Source organism: Nyctibius grandis, chromosome 27 (genome assembly GCF_013368605.1).
Source record: "Nyctibius grandis isolate bNycGra1 chromosome 27, bNycGra1.pri, whole genome shotgun sequence".
In the NCBI taxonomy this organism is placed as follows: Eukaryota; Metazoa; Chordata; class Aves; order Nyctibiiformes; family Nyctibiidae; genus Nyctibius; species Nyctibius grandis.
In genome coordinates, this window is record NC_090684.1 from 5979361 (window position 1) to 5997283 (window position 17923).

The 17923-nt window shown below is 50.5% G+C and overlaps 1 protein-coding gene across 9 annotated transcripts in view; it reads left to right on the forward strand.

The window, feature by feature from the left end:
• Window positions 1-17923, forward strand: part of PPP1R12B (protein phosphatase 1 regulatory subunit 12B) — a 142242-nt gene that overhangs the window by 101149 nt on the left and 23170 nt on the right. Inside the window, exon 1 of one of the 9 annotated variants that reach the window (XM_068419407.1) lies at window positions 2104-2708. The exons of the other annotated variants lie outside the window; for them this stretch is intronic. Coding sequence (XP_068275508.1) covers window positions 2607-2708 — 102 coding nt within the window. The 5' untranslated portion in view covers window positions 2104-2606. Of the gene's footprint in view, window positions 1-2103; window positions 2709-17923 lie in introns of those variants that run through there. 9 annotated transcript variants of the gene reach the window in all.

The window sequence follows — 17923 nt, forward strand, 5'->3', positions numbered from 1 at the left end:
CCCTCTCTCCGTGGCCACACAGCGATGCTGCAACGCCCCTGGACAGTGAAGATGCTGGATGGCAGGAGAAATTAATGCAGCTGCTGTTCCAAGCACCCTGCCCAGCTCTGTATGTCAGTAAAATTACACACTTGCCAAGCAGCGTGCAAAAAAGGGGCAACATTTCAGATCAGTACTCTGAAAATATTTTTATAGAGATATTCTTCTGCACTTGCTAGGAAATGTTTCACGGTAAAGCAGCTTGTGGAGCTGGAGCAGAACGTGCACTGCAGGTAGGGTAACTCCAGGCACCCAGCACCTTGGTCAGTAGGCGGTTTGGGTGGGTGGGAGTGAGCGTGGATGAGGACACATCCTTTGGGGTGGCACTGGTTCGTTAGCGCTGCCTTACTGGAACTGGTCCAGTGCAGATACCTGGGCAAAGAAAAACACAGATGTGCAACCTTATGGTTGCAAGACTGTATGTAGTGTCTGAGAGCTATTAAATCTGCGCACCCTCTGTGTGTCGGAGGGCGTTTTTCAAATGAACATCCCACTTGCTTATTTGGACAGGATACGAGGGACATCCTCTTGCCTTTGCAGTGAACAGTCTTGCTGTCTCTGAGAGACTGCAGAGAGTGGCTTTCCAGTGAGTTGGCTGGTGGAGCAGCAGCACAGCTCAGCAAAGAGCTAGCTGGAACTTTGTTGAGAGGGCTCTCCTCACCCTCTTTCACAGAATCCCAGCCTGGCTGGGGCTGGAAGGGGCCTCTGGAGATCATCCAGCCCACCCCCTGCCAAAGCAGGGTCACCCAGAGCACGTTGCACAGGGTCGCATCCAGGTGGGGTTTGAATATCTCCAGAGAAGGAGACTCCCCACCCTCCCTGGGCAGCCTGTGCCAGGGCTCTGGCACCCTCACAGCAAAGAAGTTTTTCCTCATATTCAGATGGAACTTCCCGTGTTTCAGTTTGTGCCCGTTGTCCCTTGTCCTGTCTCTGGGCACCACTGAGAAGAGTCTGGCCCCATCCCCTTGACACCCGCCCCTGAGGTATCTGTAAGCATTGATAAGGTCCCCCCTCAGTCTGCTCTTCTCCAGCTGAACAGCCCCAGCTCCCTCAGCCTCTCCTCGTAGCAGAGATGCTCCAGCCCTCTGACCATCTCCGTACCCCTCCACTGGACTCTCTCCAGTAGTTCCTGGTCTTTCTTGAACTGGGGGGCCCAGAACTGGACCCAGTTACTCCAGGTGTGGCCTCCCCAGGGCAGTGTAGAGGGGGAGGAGAACCTCCCTCGACCTGCTGCCCACACTCTTCCTCATGCACCCCAGGACACCACTGGCCTTCCTGGCCCCAAGGACACATTGTTGGCTCATGGGGAACTTGGTGTCCCCCAGAACTCCCAGGTCCTTCTCTGCAGAGCTGCTTCCCAGCAGGTCACCCCCAGCCTGTGCTGGTGTTTCTTTTCTTCCCAGCTCCTCTCCCCTCCTCCTCAATCCCAAACGCTCCTTTCAGTGTACATTACACAAGCTCCGCGTCGCCTTCTCGCAGCTCCAAACAGGCCGATGAGCAAACAACAAAAAGTCCCGTTGTGCTCCATGAGTTGTGTCCTCCCTTTAACGGCCTGATCTGCTCCGCGGCCTTTAAAATATCTCCCTTTGTCACAGCTGCAAAACGCGTGCTGGAATTTAAGCTTTGCAAAGTGCCGTCGATTCGCCTCCGACCTCCCGCTCGCAGCCGGCCAGGCCTCGGGAGCTTGTAAGTTATTTTCTTTTCTTCCTCCCTCCCTCTTTTTTCTTTTTTCTTTTTTTTCTTTTTTTTCCCTTTTTTTTTCCCCCTTACAAGTGGCAGCCCAAATCCCAAGCTGAAAGTGAATCGCTGCTGCTGGCCGCCCTCCAGCCCTCCAGCATTCCTCGAGGAGCGAGTCAGGATCTGGAATGTCAGAAGGCAGCAGCGGGGAGGGCCGGGAGAAGCCTGCGCGTGGGTAACGGCGCCCGGGAGGAGGAGGAGGAGGAGGAGGACGGAACAAAACACAACTTCAGCTGGCCTGCCCCTTTCCAAACCAGCGTTTGTTCCTGATTTATGCTTTTGCGTTGTGTTTAAAGCGTGCGGCTCCGCGCGGTGACGGCAGAGAGCTCGCAGCCGCGCTCCGCACTGAAACAGGTTTTGGTTTTCTTTTCTTTTTTTTTTTGCGTGGGTTTTTTTTTTTGGCAAAAGCTTCGTGTCTAGATAAACCCAGCCGGTTTTCTGGCTCTCTCTCTTGAGCGGGGAGTTTTTGCCTCCTGCAGTTTTGAGGGGAGATCGCTCTGGTCCTGCGACACACGCTCGGGACGAGGGGAAATGTCCTTTTGTGGAGAAGTCGGGATGGAGCGTGGCCGGTGAGGCTGGCACGGAGCAACGCCCAGCGCTGGAGCACAGCGAGTCCTTGACGCTTTCTCCTCTTCTTGGACAAGAAGCCTTGTGGAGCCGCAGCTCTCCCTGTAGCAGATTAATGCCTAAAATTATACACCCTAAACAGCAGGGTTTAATTACCAGAGCTGTGAATAGTTTAATTAGTTTGTTCTGACCTTGGAAGAAGGACCTGCCCTGCACCGTAGAAGACTTGCATTGCTTCTCAAAGACACCCAGCCCGAGAGGCCATGTCGTCCTTGTACACCAGGAGTAAAGAATACACTCGGAGCAGGAAGGCTCAGTCAGATTCTCCCCCGCCCTCTCCTTCCCCCATCGCAAAGACGCTCAGAGTAAGCAGCCTTTTCCTTTCTGTCTTACACGGAGACCTGCTGGGCACGTGCTCGGAGCAGAGAGCGGTGGTGGTGGTTTGTTGTCTTACCCTTGGAGACCTGTGTCTGTGGTTTGCTGTGGAAAGGCGGATGGGTTAAATGAAACTTGGGCAGGTGCCTCTGCAGCAACAGGTTTTAAGAAGCTGCAAGAGCCCTTGCGCTGGGATTATTTGCATGAATGGCTGTAGGGAGGTGCTGAGATGGTAGTTTCGCCCTGATCCTGCTTGTCACAGAAGCATCGCTCCCTCAGTACAGCTGGAAGAAAACCTCACTGATGAAATGAGACAAAACCTGACCAGCTTGTTAAACCGTGCTCTTTCCATAAGCGCTGTCATGTTGCTGGTGAAATGAGGTTTGCTATCTGGCTTTCACCCTTGGGGCTGTGCTGACCTGTGGTAGAGTTTAATAATTTCAACAACAGCAACAAAATGAAGAAAACCACCCGTAGCAGGAGGCAAGCCGAGGTAGTTAACTAGTCCTCCCCAAACCGGAGCTGGTGTCCCCATCTTCCGAGGCGTTTGAAAGTTGGGAACATTTCATAACAGCTTAATAATATCTCTGATAGCTCCAGGAGTCATGTGAAAGGCTATCACAAAACCCTCGGGGTCTGTGGCGTTATCCGGGCAGTCTCTTCGCCATCGAGAAATATTATTGTGCCGGAGTCGAAAGCCTGGAGGAATTCGTTTTAAAAAGGCAGGCTAATTTTAGATGTAAGCGTTAAATTAATCTGAGCACTGGTGTTTGCTCAAATCAGATATGTGTTGTCTGCTCCTTTTGAAGTCACAGATCTTGGTCTGGAAAAAGCATTGCCCAAAATACGTAAAAAAGGGTTTTAACCCGCTGCTGTGGGGTTGATGGAAGCAGTCCCTGACGGCTTGCGTGGCTGCTGGTTGCCCCCGGGCTGTTAACTGTTTAACCCAGGAGCATGAGTCTGTGCTTTCTTCCCATCTGCAATCAGAGTAGCTCTGGGGGGTTTCAGACAGTACAAAACTATGCCCTGTGTGCTTAGATGGACTTTCTTCAACAGTTTTTACAGCTGTGCTTACCATTTCCCCTGTAAATCACCACAGTATTGATAACCAGTTTAATAGCAGGTGGGGAACCGTTCAGATGTGCTCTTAGTCATAGAGTAAAGCTGAAAATGTTTTAATTTCTTTCAAAACCCAAGTTTTTTAGAATCAGTCATGTTTAGCATACCCAGACTGACTCATTTTCCCCCCGTTATGCATCTAGGCATATAAACAAGGGACAAACATCTCGCAGGAGCCGTGACCGCTGTATTCACGGTGCATGCCTGTCTGCTTTGGTGCGAACTCAAAGAAGATGCTGGTTTTGGGATGGGGTTGGAGGCTCTTGGGGGACACATGGGTGTTGGAGGAGGTGGTGGGAGCTCTCGGGTGGGAGTGAGAGGGCCTGGAGAAGAGCTTCCCTCAGCTTCTGGTGGCAGTGGGATTTAGGTGAACGCGAACACGTGAGCACGGAAATCTTGGTGGTTCTTGCAGTAGTAATGGTGATGCCGGCCGTGTCTGCAGAGCATCGATGTGGGAGAAGTCAGACCAGGAGTGCAGCAGCAGCGATTCTGGAGTCAGTGTAGGAAACAGTCCTGGTGCTGTCTGGGTTAGGGAAATAGCCCATGCCTTAAAAGGCTAATTAGGAAAGGATTTACTTCAGGCTGAAACAAAGTATCTGAGTTAACTCTTTCTCCAAGGCAACATATTTCTGCCATGAGCAAGAGAAATAACGGAGTGCAATTTCCTATGGATTTTTTTCTGTCTATTCCCCCATGCCCACAGTAACAGCGACCCTTGCCGCAGGGTGCCACCAGCCTTAATAAAACAGGTAAGGATGTGATACCTCGGAGTCTTTTATCTTTCCATACAGTCAAGATTGATACCAGCAGATCTGTGGGCTCTAAACGTTCCCAGCTGAGCAGGGGTGTGAAGACACATGAGCAGGCAGGGAGCCTCAAGACATGGAAAAAACCTCTCAGAGAACCAGACAAAGCAAAGAAGGTTTCACTTACGAAGGTCTCGGTGCCAAATGGCTGCATTCAGATGTCATTTGCAGAGCAGTTTCCTGTGGCGTTCCCTGCTGCACTTGCCTCGTTGCTTGTAACGTTCCTCCTTAGGTGTTATGATCGTGTTGCATGTGGGGTTTTTTCCACCTTTAATTGGTGGCATCTCCCCAAACGCACAGCTGAGAAGCGTGAGCGCTTTGCAGTGAACTCGTACAAGTCATAAGAAAGGCAAATATCTTTGAATAGGGTGTGGGAGCAAAAGGCAGGCAGAGGAGATGCTGGTGAGACCGGTGTGTTGGTGTGTGACCACCTCTGCGGGCAAGGTCAGTCCTATTGCCCCTGAACCTCTGCAAGCTAAGATTGCACACACTTTGTCTTGTGTCACAACAGAACAGCCCAGAATTATAGTCACCAGTACAGAACTAGCCACGTAAATGCTGTTAAGTCACCCAGGGTAAACGTTGCTAGCTCCACCTTCTCAGTTGCTTTAATGCATTCAGTTGCTAGAAAGTAGAAGCTGAAATTCCCTTTGAAATCAATTCAGATCATCCGGTTATTTGGCAAAAGCTTCCGTTTCTGTGGCGGTGGGTACCTTTTCATCATGAGTTTTGCACCGTGCTGTTTTAGCTCAGTGTTTCTCTTCCTCAAAAAAGTATTATTCACATAGTCAGCTCCAGGGTGTCACAGGCAACCCATGGTATGAAACCTATCGTGTGTAAGTAAGCAGATAAATCATAGAACCACAGAATTGTTTTGGTTGGAAAGGAGCTTTAAGATCATTGAGTGTCCAACCATTGACCTGATACTACCAAGGTCACCGCTAACCCATGTTCCTCAGCACCGCATCTACACAGCTTTTAAATCCCTCCAGGGATGGGGACTCCACCACTGCCCTGGGCAGCCTGTTCCAGTGCTTGACAACCCTTTCGGGTAAGAAATTGTCCCTGATCTCCAATCTAAACCTCTCCTGGGGCAACTTGAGGCTGTTTCCCCTCATCCCATCGCTTGTTACCTGGGAGAAGAGACCGACCCCCACCTCACTACAACCTCCTTTCAGGCAGTTGTAGAGAGCGATAAATGGCAGGATTGAAAGGCTGAGGGTGAAAGCAAGGACTGAATTCTCTGTCTTTTTTTTTTTTTTAATGTAAAAAATCCTATTGATGCTGGGCCAGTTGTTTTTTCTTAGGAAATACCCCGTAGTTTGTGTTTAGGCTCATCCATCTGCTCATTTTGGTACCTCATGACCCTGGCATTCCTCCGTGGGATATGGGTTAGGCAGGACAATGAAAGCTAAGGAGAATGCCCAGTCCCAACTCACTGCACAGGTTGTAATTGCAGCTTTTCAGTTGTTTCCCACCCTCTTTGTCAACCAACCTTCCTTCCTTTTACAGACTGCTCCTTCTTATCTTGTCATCCGATGTTTTTTGCTATAAAAAAGACGATCAGAACTTAAAGCCCTCGTTGGCGTGCATGTGTGCTGTTCGTTCAGTAGTGGCCGCATCCCTCTGGCTGTCATCACTTGATGGTTGTGTCTTGCTCCTCGAGAGACTCTACATAATCCTTGTTCGGGCCATATTCACGGTTTCACTACAAGGCTTTTTTTCCCCTCCCATGTTATATCGGTCCCTCATTAAGCCACTTTCGGTGCTTATTCCTTGAGCTTTCCAGCTGAATTTTTGTCAGTAAGGGCCCAGCAATAAAGCTTTAAGTATACTCAGTGGTCTGTACTGATTGATTTTATTCTGCCTTTCATTGGAGTGTCTGAAGGAGCTGCATAAGTGGAATACGGGATGCAGGAGCATCACCTTTTATGGGCCATATGTTTTCACTGAGTCACTTGATAGTAATACTCGAGCGTAAAAAGCAACGGTTCCCGAATCGCTGTCTCTGTTAGCGAGCCTCCACACCGAGCCCGCGGTTGCTCTGAGCAGTGATTACCATGGCAGCAAACGCATCTGATCTGGGTGAGATTTTTGATGTGGACACGTACGTCTAGAATCCAAAGCACATCTTAAATTAAAAAAAAAACTAATGCACAAAAATGTTAGCTGTCTGAGCTGCAGGTGCTTGGCATGCAGATAAATACAGCGTGGTTTGGATATTAATACATAAATAATGGTATAAAATCTTAGAGGTCTGGTAATGTGATCAAACCAGACTTCTTTTAATCAGGGAGAGATGTGCAGGAGCGCTGAGAGGTTGGTAGAAATGCCCGATCAGATTACAGCCTTCGTAGAGTTTTGAATATAAATGTGTCTGATGGTCAGTTTTCACTCCGTCGGTGCTTTTGCAACAGGTTTAATCCTGTCTCAGATGTTCATGGTTTATTCTCATGTTAGGCAGACCTGTCCGTATCATTTGGCTTGCTGTGCTGCCGCTGCAAAGGTGTTAGAGAATAAAGAGCGTTATGAAAACCTTTCTCCAGAAAAGTTTCTCTTCCTGGGTTTCCATTTAATGCCTTGGACTCGTTCTAGTTGTGATAAAAATGATGCTGCATAAATTGAAATGGGGTCAAATAAGTTGTCTCGTGACATTTTCTATCTAATTTCTGGCTTGCTGACTAGTTACGCAGCATTTGTGGCAGTGGTTACCTCCTCTCTCATTAGACAACAAAAAATGGAGGATACTGAAAGTTGAACTTTAAGGCAATTAACCTCAGTCTGTGTTCTTCAGCACCTTGATTTGTTTATCACGGGTTGTTTCTCAAGCGGCATGTTCTGTAGATGAGTATCAGTATGAAATCCTGGGTTCTGTTTGTTCTCTGGGGGTTTTTTTTTGAGTTTTCCTCTGTAAATGTCCATATCAGGAAGCGTATCGGGAACTTCCAGTCCTTCTTAGGGCACCACCCGTTAGATGTTCCCTGCTGTGACTCAGTAGCCAGACGATGCTCCAGTCTCTGGCTGCATCTGGATGTATAAATAAAATGGGTTGAGACATGCTGTGACCTGTGGGATAAGTGACTTGCGTCCCTGTGGCTAAACTTTCTTCTTCAGCTCTCCTCCCTTCTGAGGAGCAGAGCGAGTTGATCCAAGCCAAAGCCATAGCAGGGAGTCTGTTAACTGCTACAGCATCTGAATGATCATGGGTGATTCAGGAAGAAGCACACGGTGTAACACTACAACCTTATTTAAAACTCTCATTTTGACCCTCTGCAGCCTGGTCAGTGATGGGTGCCTTTGAAGAAGCTGGTTAAGCAGCCAGAGAACAATCACTTGTGATGGCTCAGCTTTTGAAACCATTGCGTGTCACAGGGCAAAGGAGGCCAGAAGGTCAGAGGACAACTTGAGGTTGTACCAGACCAGGGAATCAGTCTGGATCAGGGGTGAAAGGAGAAGGAGAAGGAGGATATCTTTAATTTTGGTCAGCTCATGGTACAGCCACAAAACCAAGCAAGTTGGCACAAGTGAGACGGGGAGGTGCTGTGGGATGGGAACGAGAGGCCACGGGAAGTGATGGGGAGAGCGGGTGGAAACTCTGTAGGCAGCAAACCACTTCAAAGTGCTGAACTGGAAACCAATGTTTACTTCCATTGCAGGAGCCCGTTATAGTTTTGTTTTTCATAAAATGAATACAAACCCATAGAAAACAGGGCTAGAAGAGACACAGAGCTCGGGCATCCATTTCCCAGGGCACCAGCAGCTGTACCTGCACTGTTCCTCACAGATGTCGCTTGTCCTTATGGACTTCCACCAGTGGAGATGGTGCCTCATGCACTGGAGCTGCAAGTGGTGGTCAAAGAAAAACATACGGACCTTGGGGAATTGTGAGGTCGTTGTTGGTTTGGGTGAGTTTTTTTTTTTTTACAAGGAATTGTAAATCCTTTTTAATGACCCCAAATTGCTGAGGTTACTAGTGCAGTTCAGTAGAAGGAAGGTCTTCGGAGCAGAGGTCTTCAAGTGGATGAGAGTAGCTTGAGGTTCATATCACTGACCGGCAGCTGGTCTGGAGCTATTTTAGACTGAAACAAATGAGGAGGGGGGAAAGAGACAGTATAAACTGTCTTAATTCTAACACCACAAGATGCTTTGCATGATACAGAGGGGTCAGCGTACTTAAACCATCCTGAATCCCTTTCCCACGCAGGCGTTGCCTGCGGCCGTAGCGGCTGTCACAGGGATGCGATGTGGCTGCGGGCTGCAGGAGGTGTTCGCCAGATTTTGGAGCACGCTTCACACCAACAAGTTGGCAGGTTGGCTTTAGGCAGTTGGAATCCTGGCTAGTGGCCAAATAGGTATTTAAGTACCCGATAGTAACACCTGAAAACGTCCCGCTAGAGCGTTTGCAGGGGCAAGGAAGACATCATTGCCTGCAGACCTGTGGCATTCTCATAGTGAAGAAATTTAGGAGCAGAAATCTTCTCTTCTCATGTCTCTTGGCCGTTTGGCTTTTATTTCCTCATGTCTGGAGAGTTTTGTCTAAGATCACGTTGCTTTGCAAAATTAAATTTTTCACCAATAAAATTTGATCCCTTAGAAAAGAAGGAAAACAAAAAGAGCAACAAACCCGGGTTTCGGAATTGTGGCCTTTACTAAATTAAAAAACAATCCAGCTTGACGTTTTACATGGCGAGTTTTATCCCCGAGAGACAGCGGTAATAAACTGCAGCTGCTGCGAAGCCAGGGGCCACGTGAGAGGCGTGGGGAGCCGAGGTGCAGGCTGCGATCGCACAAACCGGTGTGCGACTGCAGAACCTCGAGATGTGTTTGGGACGGCCGGAGACGCGGCCGTCGGTCCGTTACAGCCGAGTGTGTTTGTTTCTGATTAAATCTGTGCTCGCCGGCCTGAAAATGATGCGATCTGTTGCAGCCAGCTGCCAAAGCCACTATTCCATCTTGGAGAACCTTTTAATATTATGCTTCAGTAACAGCAGTTTTTATTAAGCAAAGTTTATTGATTTATAGTTTGTGAAAACATATTTTGCATCAGGCTTTTGGGAGTTGGAGGTTAGATGGAGGTGGTTTGGCTACGCTGGGTCATTAATCATATCAATGGGATTTTGTAATCTTTGCATTTGCACAAATGCAAACTGGAGGTGGAAGGCAGCACTGTTAATCATGTCAGCTGAAGCTAACGGGGCACCGTGGCAAACCGCAGCTCTCGGGTCAGCAGAGCAGCTTTCTGAGGGAGGCAACAACCTCAAAAAACCTCTTATCAAAAGCAGAGTTCAACCAGACCTTCTAATTATTCTGCACCCACTGGAAAACCAAACTTCACCCCAACCCTACCTGACTTGAAAGACAAATGTGACTTGGGAGGAACGCTGGTCTGAGTTGTACCCGATGGGGACAGGTCTGAGGATTGTAGGTGTAGCAGGCAGCCTTCCTCATCACTCTTCCTCCTTCCATCTCAGCTCGTGCTGAGTTCCAGGAAGACTTCTGCCTGCAGCAATGTGACACGCCAGAGAGGCTGTCCTTTTTACAGCTGCCGTGCATTGGCCTGACCAAGCATGTAAACCCATGGAGGTGTAGGAGCAGCTGAGCTACATTCTCCTGGAGAAACTGGCTGCTCATGGCTTGGACGGGCGTACACGTTGCTGGGTAAAAAACTGGCTGGATGGCCGGGCCGAAAGAGTTGTAGCGAATGGAGTTAAATCCAGTTGGTGGCGGTCACAAGTGGTGTTCCCCAGGGCTCAGTACTGGGGCCAGTTCTGTCCCATACCTGTATCAATGGTCTGGATGAGGGGATCGAGGGCACCCTCAGTAAGTTTGCAGATGAAACCAAGTTGGGCGGGAGTGTTGATCTGCTGGAGGGCAGGAAGGGTCTGCAGAGGGGTCTGGACAGGCTGGATCGATGGGCCGAGGCCACTGTGTGAGGTTCAACAAGGCCAAGTGTCGGGTCCTGCCCTCGGGGCACAACAACCCCACGCACTGCTACAGGCTGGAGAAGAGTGGCTGGAAAGTGCCTGGTGGGAAAGGACCTGGGGGTGTTTGTCGATGGCGGCTGGGTATGAGCTAGCAGTGTGCCCAGGTGGCCAAGAAGGCCACCAACATCCTGGCTTGTATCAGCACTAGTGTGGCCAGCAGGACCAGGGCAGGGATCGTCCCCCTGGACAGGCCGCACCTCAAGTCCTGGGTTCAGTTTTGGGCCCCTCATGACAAGAAAGACCTTGAGGTGCTGGAGCGAGTCCAGAGAAGGGCAACGGAGCTGGTGAAGGGTCTGGAGCACAAGTGTGATGGGGAGCGGCTGAGGGACCTGGGGGTGTTTAGTGTGGAGAAAAGGAGGCTGAGGGGAGACCTTCTCGCTCTCTACAACTGCCTGAAAGGAGGGTGTAGCGAGGTGGGGTCGGTCTCTTCTCCCAGGTAACAAGTGACAGGACGAGAGGAAATGACCTCAAGTTGTGCCAGGGGAGGTTTAGATTGGAGATCAGGGACAATTTCTTCATGGAAAGGGTTGTCAAGCACTGGCACAGGCTGCCCAGGGCAGTGGTGGAGTCCCCATCCCTGGGGGGATTTAAAAGCCGTGTAGATGTGGTGCTGAGGGCCATGGGTTAGTGGTGGCCTTGGCAGTGCTGGGTTAACGGTGGGACTCGATGATCTTAAAGGTCCTTTCCAACCCAAACGATTCTGTGATTCTACGTAACTGCAGGAACATGGTGGCTTTTGCATATGGGAGGGGAAGAACTGGCCCCGAAAGCAGCTGGCTTTATTTTACATTTAATTTCTAAAACAAACAGGAGTCACCAGGAGGATATTTGCCAGCACGAGACTAAAATTCGAGAGGTTCCTAAAACTTCCCCTCTTGATTAAGAAAAGGGAGGAGAGCAGGGCTGGAGCTGTGCTCCAGGATCTTGTTAAATGGTGGTTATTTAATCGTAAGCGTTGATCAGGATCTCTGAAACAAAACACACCAAAACAAATTCCTTGAGAACTATCTTAAAATAGTGCACATTTTCCTGAGGTTGGCCAGTTGGAGATAAAGAAGCATAAAATGTTCCCAAAGCATCTGGGTTTTTTTTTCTTCCTTTTTTTTTTTATTTGAAAAGATGTAAATAGACTTTTTCTGCCTTTGCTGGGTCAGATCCCAGCCGCAGAAGAACACAATTGGAAGCAATTAGGCCGATTTCTGACTTGGCAAGAGCAGTGGCCGATCCCCTTTTGGCACTGCATTTCAGGGCTGCATTTTATCTAAACCTTCCACAAGGAACTCGGTTTTAATTATACTTTACTGAACTCCTAACAGCTGTAAAAGTTTCTGAGTTTTTAAGAGGAGGCTCCTGCCCTCCACAGTCTGAGCACCTTTTGAAAATCAAAACTGTACGGCATTCCTGGGGCTGTGCAGCGTCCCGGCAGGGCGGGCGAGTAAAGCCACGGCCAGTACCTACCTGTGCCCTTTCATAGAATCACAGACTGGTTTGGGTTTGAAGGGACCCCTGGAGATCATCTAGTTCCAACCCCCTGCCACGGGCAGGGACACCTTCCACTAGACCAGGTTGCTCCAAGCCCCATCCAACCTGGCCTTGAACACTGCCAGGGAGGGGGCAGCCACAGCTTCTCTGGGCAACCTGGGCCAGTGTCTCACCACCCTCACAGCAAAGAATTTCTCCCTAAGATCTCATCTCAATCTCCCCTCTTTCAGTTTAAAACCGTTCCCCCTCGTCCTATCACTCCATGCCCTTGTCAAGAGTCCCTCTCCAGCTTTCCTCTCGCCCCTTCAGGTACTGTAAGGTGCTAGAAGGTCTCCCCGGAGCCTTCTCTTCTCCAGGCTGAACAGCCCCAGCTCTCTCAGCCTGTCTCCAGAGCAGAGGGGCTCCAGCCCTCTGAGCATCTCCGTGGCCTCCTCTGGACTCGCTCCAACAGCTCCATGTCCTTCTTCTGTTGGGGGCCCCAGAGCTGGACGCAGCACTGCAGGGGGTTCTCACGAGAGCGGAGCAGAGGGGCAGAATCCCCTCCCTCGCCCTGCTGGCCACGCTGCTGGGGATGCAGCCCAGGACACGGGTGGCTTTCTGGGCTGCAAGTGCACGTTGCCGGCTCATGGTGAGCTTCTCATCAACCATCACCCCCAAGCCCTTCTCCTCAGGGCTGCTCTCAATCCATTCTCCACCCAGCCTGTATTTGTGCTTGGGATTGCCCTGACCCGCATGCAGGACTTTGCACTTGGCCTTGTTGAACTTCATGCAGTTCGCAGAGGCCCAGCTCTCCAGCCTGTCCAGGTCCCTCTGGATGGCATCCCTTCCCTCCAGCATGTCGACCACACCACACAGCTTGGGGTCGTCGGCAAACTTGCTGAGGGCGCATCAATCCCACTGTCCACGTTACCAACAAAGATGTTAAACAGTGACAGTCCCAATACCAACCCTTGAGGAACGCCACTCGTCACTGGTCTCCACTTGGACATTGAGCCGTTGACCGTAACTCTTTGAGTGCGACCTTCTAGCCAATTCCTTATCCACCCAGTGGTCCATCTGTCAAGTCCATGTCTCTCCGATGTAGAGACAAGGATGTTGTGCGGGACAGTGTCAAATGCTTTGCACAAGTCCGGGTAGATGACATCAGTTGCTCTTCCCCTATCCACCAACGCTGCAATCCCATCATAGAAGGCCACCAGATTTGTCAGGCGCGATTTGCCCTTCGTGAAGCCAGTTTCCTTGGGATTTATCAACATCAGCACAGGGAGAACTGGGGGTCCCAGAAGAAAGCGGCTTGCGCAGGACGATCAGTCCGGTATGATGCTCTTTGCGCTTTTTCTCAGGTCCCATCTCAGATGTCCTGTGTTTTGCCAGCCCACCTCGGTTGAATCGGCTCTGACCCTGTCCGGGAGGGCTGGCAAAACTAGCTGAACCCCTTTGCTGTCCTCCACCACCCCCAGCGCTACCTGAATGTGCTGCCCACCATGAGATGGGCAGGAGGAAAGATGATGTGATCTCTCACATGAGCGGTCTAAGAGTTGAGGATTACCAGAAGCCTACAAGCATGCCTGCAAGTGCTCGGTGCTTTTAAGTTTTCCTTTAAAAGTCATCCCCTTGGGTGTCTCGGTGCTCCTTAGCAGGAGTGCCGGGGTCTCGGCTGCCGTGCTGGTTTCTGAACCAGGACAGCCGCCTCCAGCGCCTCGCGTTTCCCTGGGGTCCTCCTCCCCCGCCCGCCCCAAACCCTGCAGCGATATGACCCTGTTTAGATTGCAGGAAGGGTAATTTCACAACCCCATGTTTCCCTGGCTGTTAATGTTTCTAGTCAAACTTTGGATCCTGAGGGAAATGAAGAAGTCTGGGCAAAACTGACAGCGCTGTTCCTAATTTGCCAGGGGAAGAAAAAAAAAACCCCAGTGCACACGTAGAGTTGATACAGCAGTTCCTCAGCATCCCCTTTTTAACCTTAACAGACTGCACAGTGTTCATTCAAGAAGAAATCAGGACAGGAAAGCCCTTTCTTGCACCAGCTTAGGCAATAAGTGCACATTTGGTGCCTCCACTCTTGTTTCCCTCCATTTACCCCCAACTTCTCTTTCCAGAAATCATAGAATCACAGAATCACAGACTGGTTTGGGTTGGAAGGGACCTTAAAGATCGTCTAGTTCCAACCCCCTGCCACGGGCAGGGACACCTTCCACCAGACCAGGTTGCTCCAAGCCCCATCCCACCTGGCCTTGAACACTGCCAGGGAGGGGGCAGCCACAGCTGCTCTGGGCAGCCTGGGCCAGTGTCTCACCACCCTCACAGCAAAGAATTTCTTCCTCATATCCAATCTAAATCTCCCCTCTTTCAGTTATGAAGGGAGAGGGAGAGTTTTGTCCTTCACCTTCTGACTCTGACCTTGGAGTTTCCAGCTCTGGGGCAGCATCTCTGAGCAGATAACAACCATCTTCATTAGCCAGCTAACGCTGCGGAAGTTTAAATGGATATTTTGTGGTTATTATAAAAGAAGGAGCAGGGAGGAGAGGCGGGTGCTGAGCTGATGGTGCAGCTGGAAGCACGCGGCAAAGGTTTCCAAAGGCGCTACGGCCAAAAGCAGGGCAGAACTGAGCCGGAAAGATGCTGTTTTCTACTGAAAATATGTCTTCAATGTGATGTCCCAGTGGCCTCTGAAAATGTTGTTCTGTCTTTGAGCAAAGAGCAGGGATGTCTTGTTAAGCACCAGTCCCGTGTTTGCATGTAGGGCTCACACTTCCCTCTGATACCTCCTGCACGGCTCAGCCGCCTCCCAGGAGTACGAGATTTGAGCCATCGTTTTATTTAACTCGCTTCCTTGGGCATCAGAGCCTCTCTTTGTGCTAAGAACTGCTGCTTTCCATGTCACCTCTTTCAGCTGGAGCCTTTTTTTGAAGGTGCAAAGTGGAACTTTTTTTTCCAGGATTTTTTTTCCCTTCCTCTGTCATTATTAAAAAGAAAAAACTAAACACCTGAATAAGCCGCTCCTTGAAATATCAGCACGAACACTGGCCTTTGTGCAAAACTCAGGAGAATATTGAGCCAGAAATTGATTTAAAAGAAAATAAATAAATCTTTCCTCCTTCTCTGAAGGCAGCAGCACGTAGAAGACTGATCTGCTGATGAAAACTGTTCCGCAACTTTCATTGTGGCAGGGCCACTTCCAACAGCTGCTGTAACATCTCGCTCAGGCTCTGCTTTCCAGACTTGAGCCTTTATCCAGTTCTTCTCAAACTTAATCATCTTTGTCTCAAGAATACCACTTTTAGATGACACAACAGGGAGAGGCACCCGAAAACTGAAGGGTGAGGGAAAGATGCCGGCTTCCCCAACAGCTGCCAACACAGAGATTCCCTGGAGCTCCGTGCTGTTTCTGCCAGACACTGGAGTTGTTCCATGGCACCGAGATGTGCTTTAAACCATAGAATCACAGACTGGTCTGGGTTGGGAGGGACCTTAAAGACCATCTAGTTCCAACCCCCTGCCACGGGCAGGGACACCTTCCACCAGACCAAGTTGCTCCAAGCCCCATCCAAGCTGGCCTTGAACACTGCCAGGGAGGGGGCAGCCACAGCTTCTCTGGGCAACCTGGGCCGGTGTCTCACCACCCTCACAGCAAAGAATTTCTTCCTAAGATCTCATCTCAATCTCCCCTCTTTCAGTTTAAAACCGTTCCCCCTCGTCCTATCACTCCATGCCCTTGTCAAGAGTCCCTCTCCAGCTTTCCCGTAGCCCCTTCAGGTACTGGAAGGTGCTAGAAGGTCTCCCCGGAGCCTTCTCTTCTCCAGGCTGAATAGCCCCAGCTCTCTCAGCCTGTCTCCAGAGCAGAGGGGCTCCAGCCCTCTGAGCATCTCTGTGGCCTCCTCTGGACTCGCTCCAACAGCTCCGTGTCCTTCTTCTGTTGGGGCCCCAGAGCTGGACGCAGCACTGCAGGGGGGGTCTGACGAGAGCAGAGCAGAGGGGCAGAATCCCCTCCCTCGCCCTGCTGGCCACGCTGCTGGGGATGCAGCCCAGGACACAGTTGGCTTTCTGGGCTGCCAGCGCACGTTGCCGGCTCATGGTGAGCTTCTCATCAACCATCATCCCCAAGTCCTTCTCCTCAGGGCTGCTCTCAATCCATTCTTCGCCCAGCCTGTGTTTGTGCTTGGGATTGCCCTGACCCCCATGCAGGACCTCGCACTTGGCCTTGTTGAGCCCAAAGGGAGCCCAAAGGGAGACAATGTCGCTGGAGGAGAAATCAGTGAGCGCTAAGAAATATCCAGATTTTGGCTGGAGAAGTTGTGGAGCTGCTGTGTGCCCTGGGTGGCAGCAGGTCGCTGCAGGGTGGCTCTGCTCCAGTGCCGGCAGCAGCGGCAGAGATGATGCTCACAGGTCCTCCCGTCTCATCGAGTATCGCCCTTCCTCTTTAGAGACACAGAGACAATTGCAGCCTGAAACAATTCTTCTCAGTATTGATCACAGGAAGGTTTTAAATGCAATAAACCTTTTTTTTCCCCCTTTGCTGTTCCCAGTAGCTATGTTTGAAGTGATTCATTTCTTATCCCACCCTTCCTTCAGAGATGCACACCCCTCCTCTCTCTGCCTAGGGAAATTATTAGTTTATTTGGAGGGAGAAAAAAAAAGACAAAAATTATTTTTACCTCCTGCTGTAGGGTGGCTTGGGGACCTGCTCGGGTTTTATTGCTTGGTTTCCCTGTCGCCTTGCCCAGCCGAGTGTGGACTTTCTCAGCACTGTTCAAACACATTAGCAGGTGCGTTTGTTGAAAGAAATGCAAGCTTGATATTAAGGGGATTACTTGCCTCGCCGTTTGTCATCGTAAGAAAAGTCGTCACCGAAGGGGATTAGCATAAAGTGCACAAGTAACTTTCAACAAGAGGCTTGTTAATCACTTCCTAATTCCCCGCTCCCACTCAACAGGGGAGGTGGGGTCACTGGGCCGAAATTAAAAGGGAGCTGTCAGGCTGCTGAGGGTTTTAAGAGGCAAATGTCGGAAGCTCTGCTAACAAAAGAGCGTGCAGACATCAGCCGGCGTGTTTGCGGCTGAGAACGGGAGATCTAACGCTAACCCCGCGGCAGAGGCCAGCCCTACGGACAGTGCTGCTCAACTGACTGGCCTTGAGCTTCTTATGGAGAGTGACCCAAGGCACGGCTGTTTGGACAGGCAGGCAGATGTCCCTCGGGCAATGACAGGCAGCTGCCGGGCGTTTCACTCCGTAAAAAGCTTCCCAGACAGCATCCAGCATCACTTGTGGAAGTGCAGCAGGGCTTAGCTATGGTGGAAAGCCGTTTGCTGGCTCCCTTGGGTGGTTTCTCACCTCTAGGATGCAAAGAAAGCTTTTGGTGCCTGGAGAGAGGGTTAGAACAAATCAAATCATATGGTGCAGTATTGCAGTCTACAACTACCTGAAGGGAGGTTGTAGCGGGGTGGGAGTCGGCCTCTTCTCCCGAGCAACCAGCGATAGGACAAGAGGACACAGCCTCAAGCTTCGCCAGGGGAGGGTCAGGTTGGACATTAGGAAGCATTTCTTCTCAGAAGGGGTCATTAGCCATTGGAAGGGGCTGCCCAGGGAGGTGGTGGAGTCACCATCTCTGGAGGTGTTCAAGAAAAGACTGGACATGGCACTTAGTGCCATGGTCTAGTTGACATGGTGGTGTCAGGACAGTGGTTGGACTCGATGATCCCAGAGCTCTCTTCCAACCTGATTGATTCTATGATTCTGTGCTGGACCCGCTGCCATGGCTCAGGACCGGGACAGGCTCCTGGAGCTTTGATGACCATCTCTACAGCGTGGGGCTGG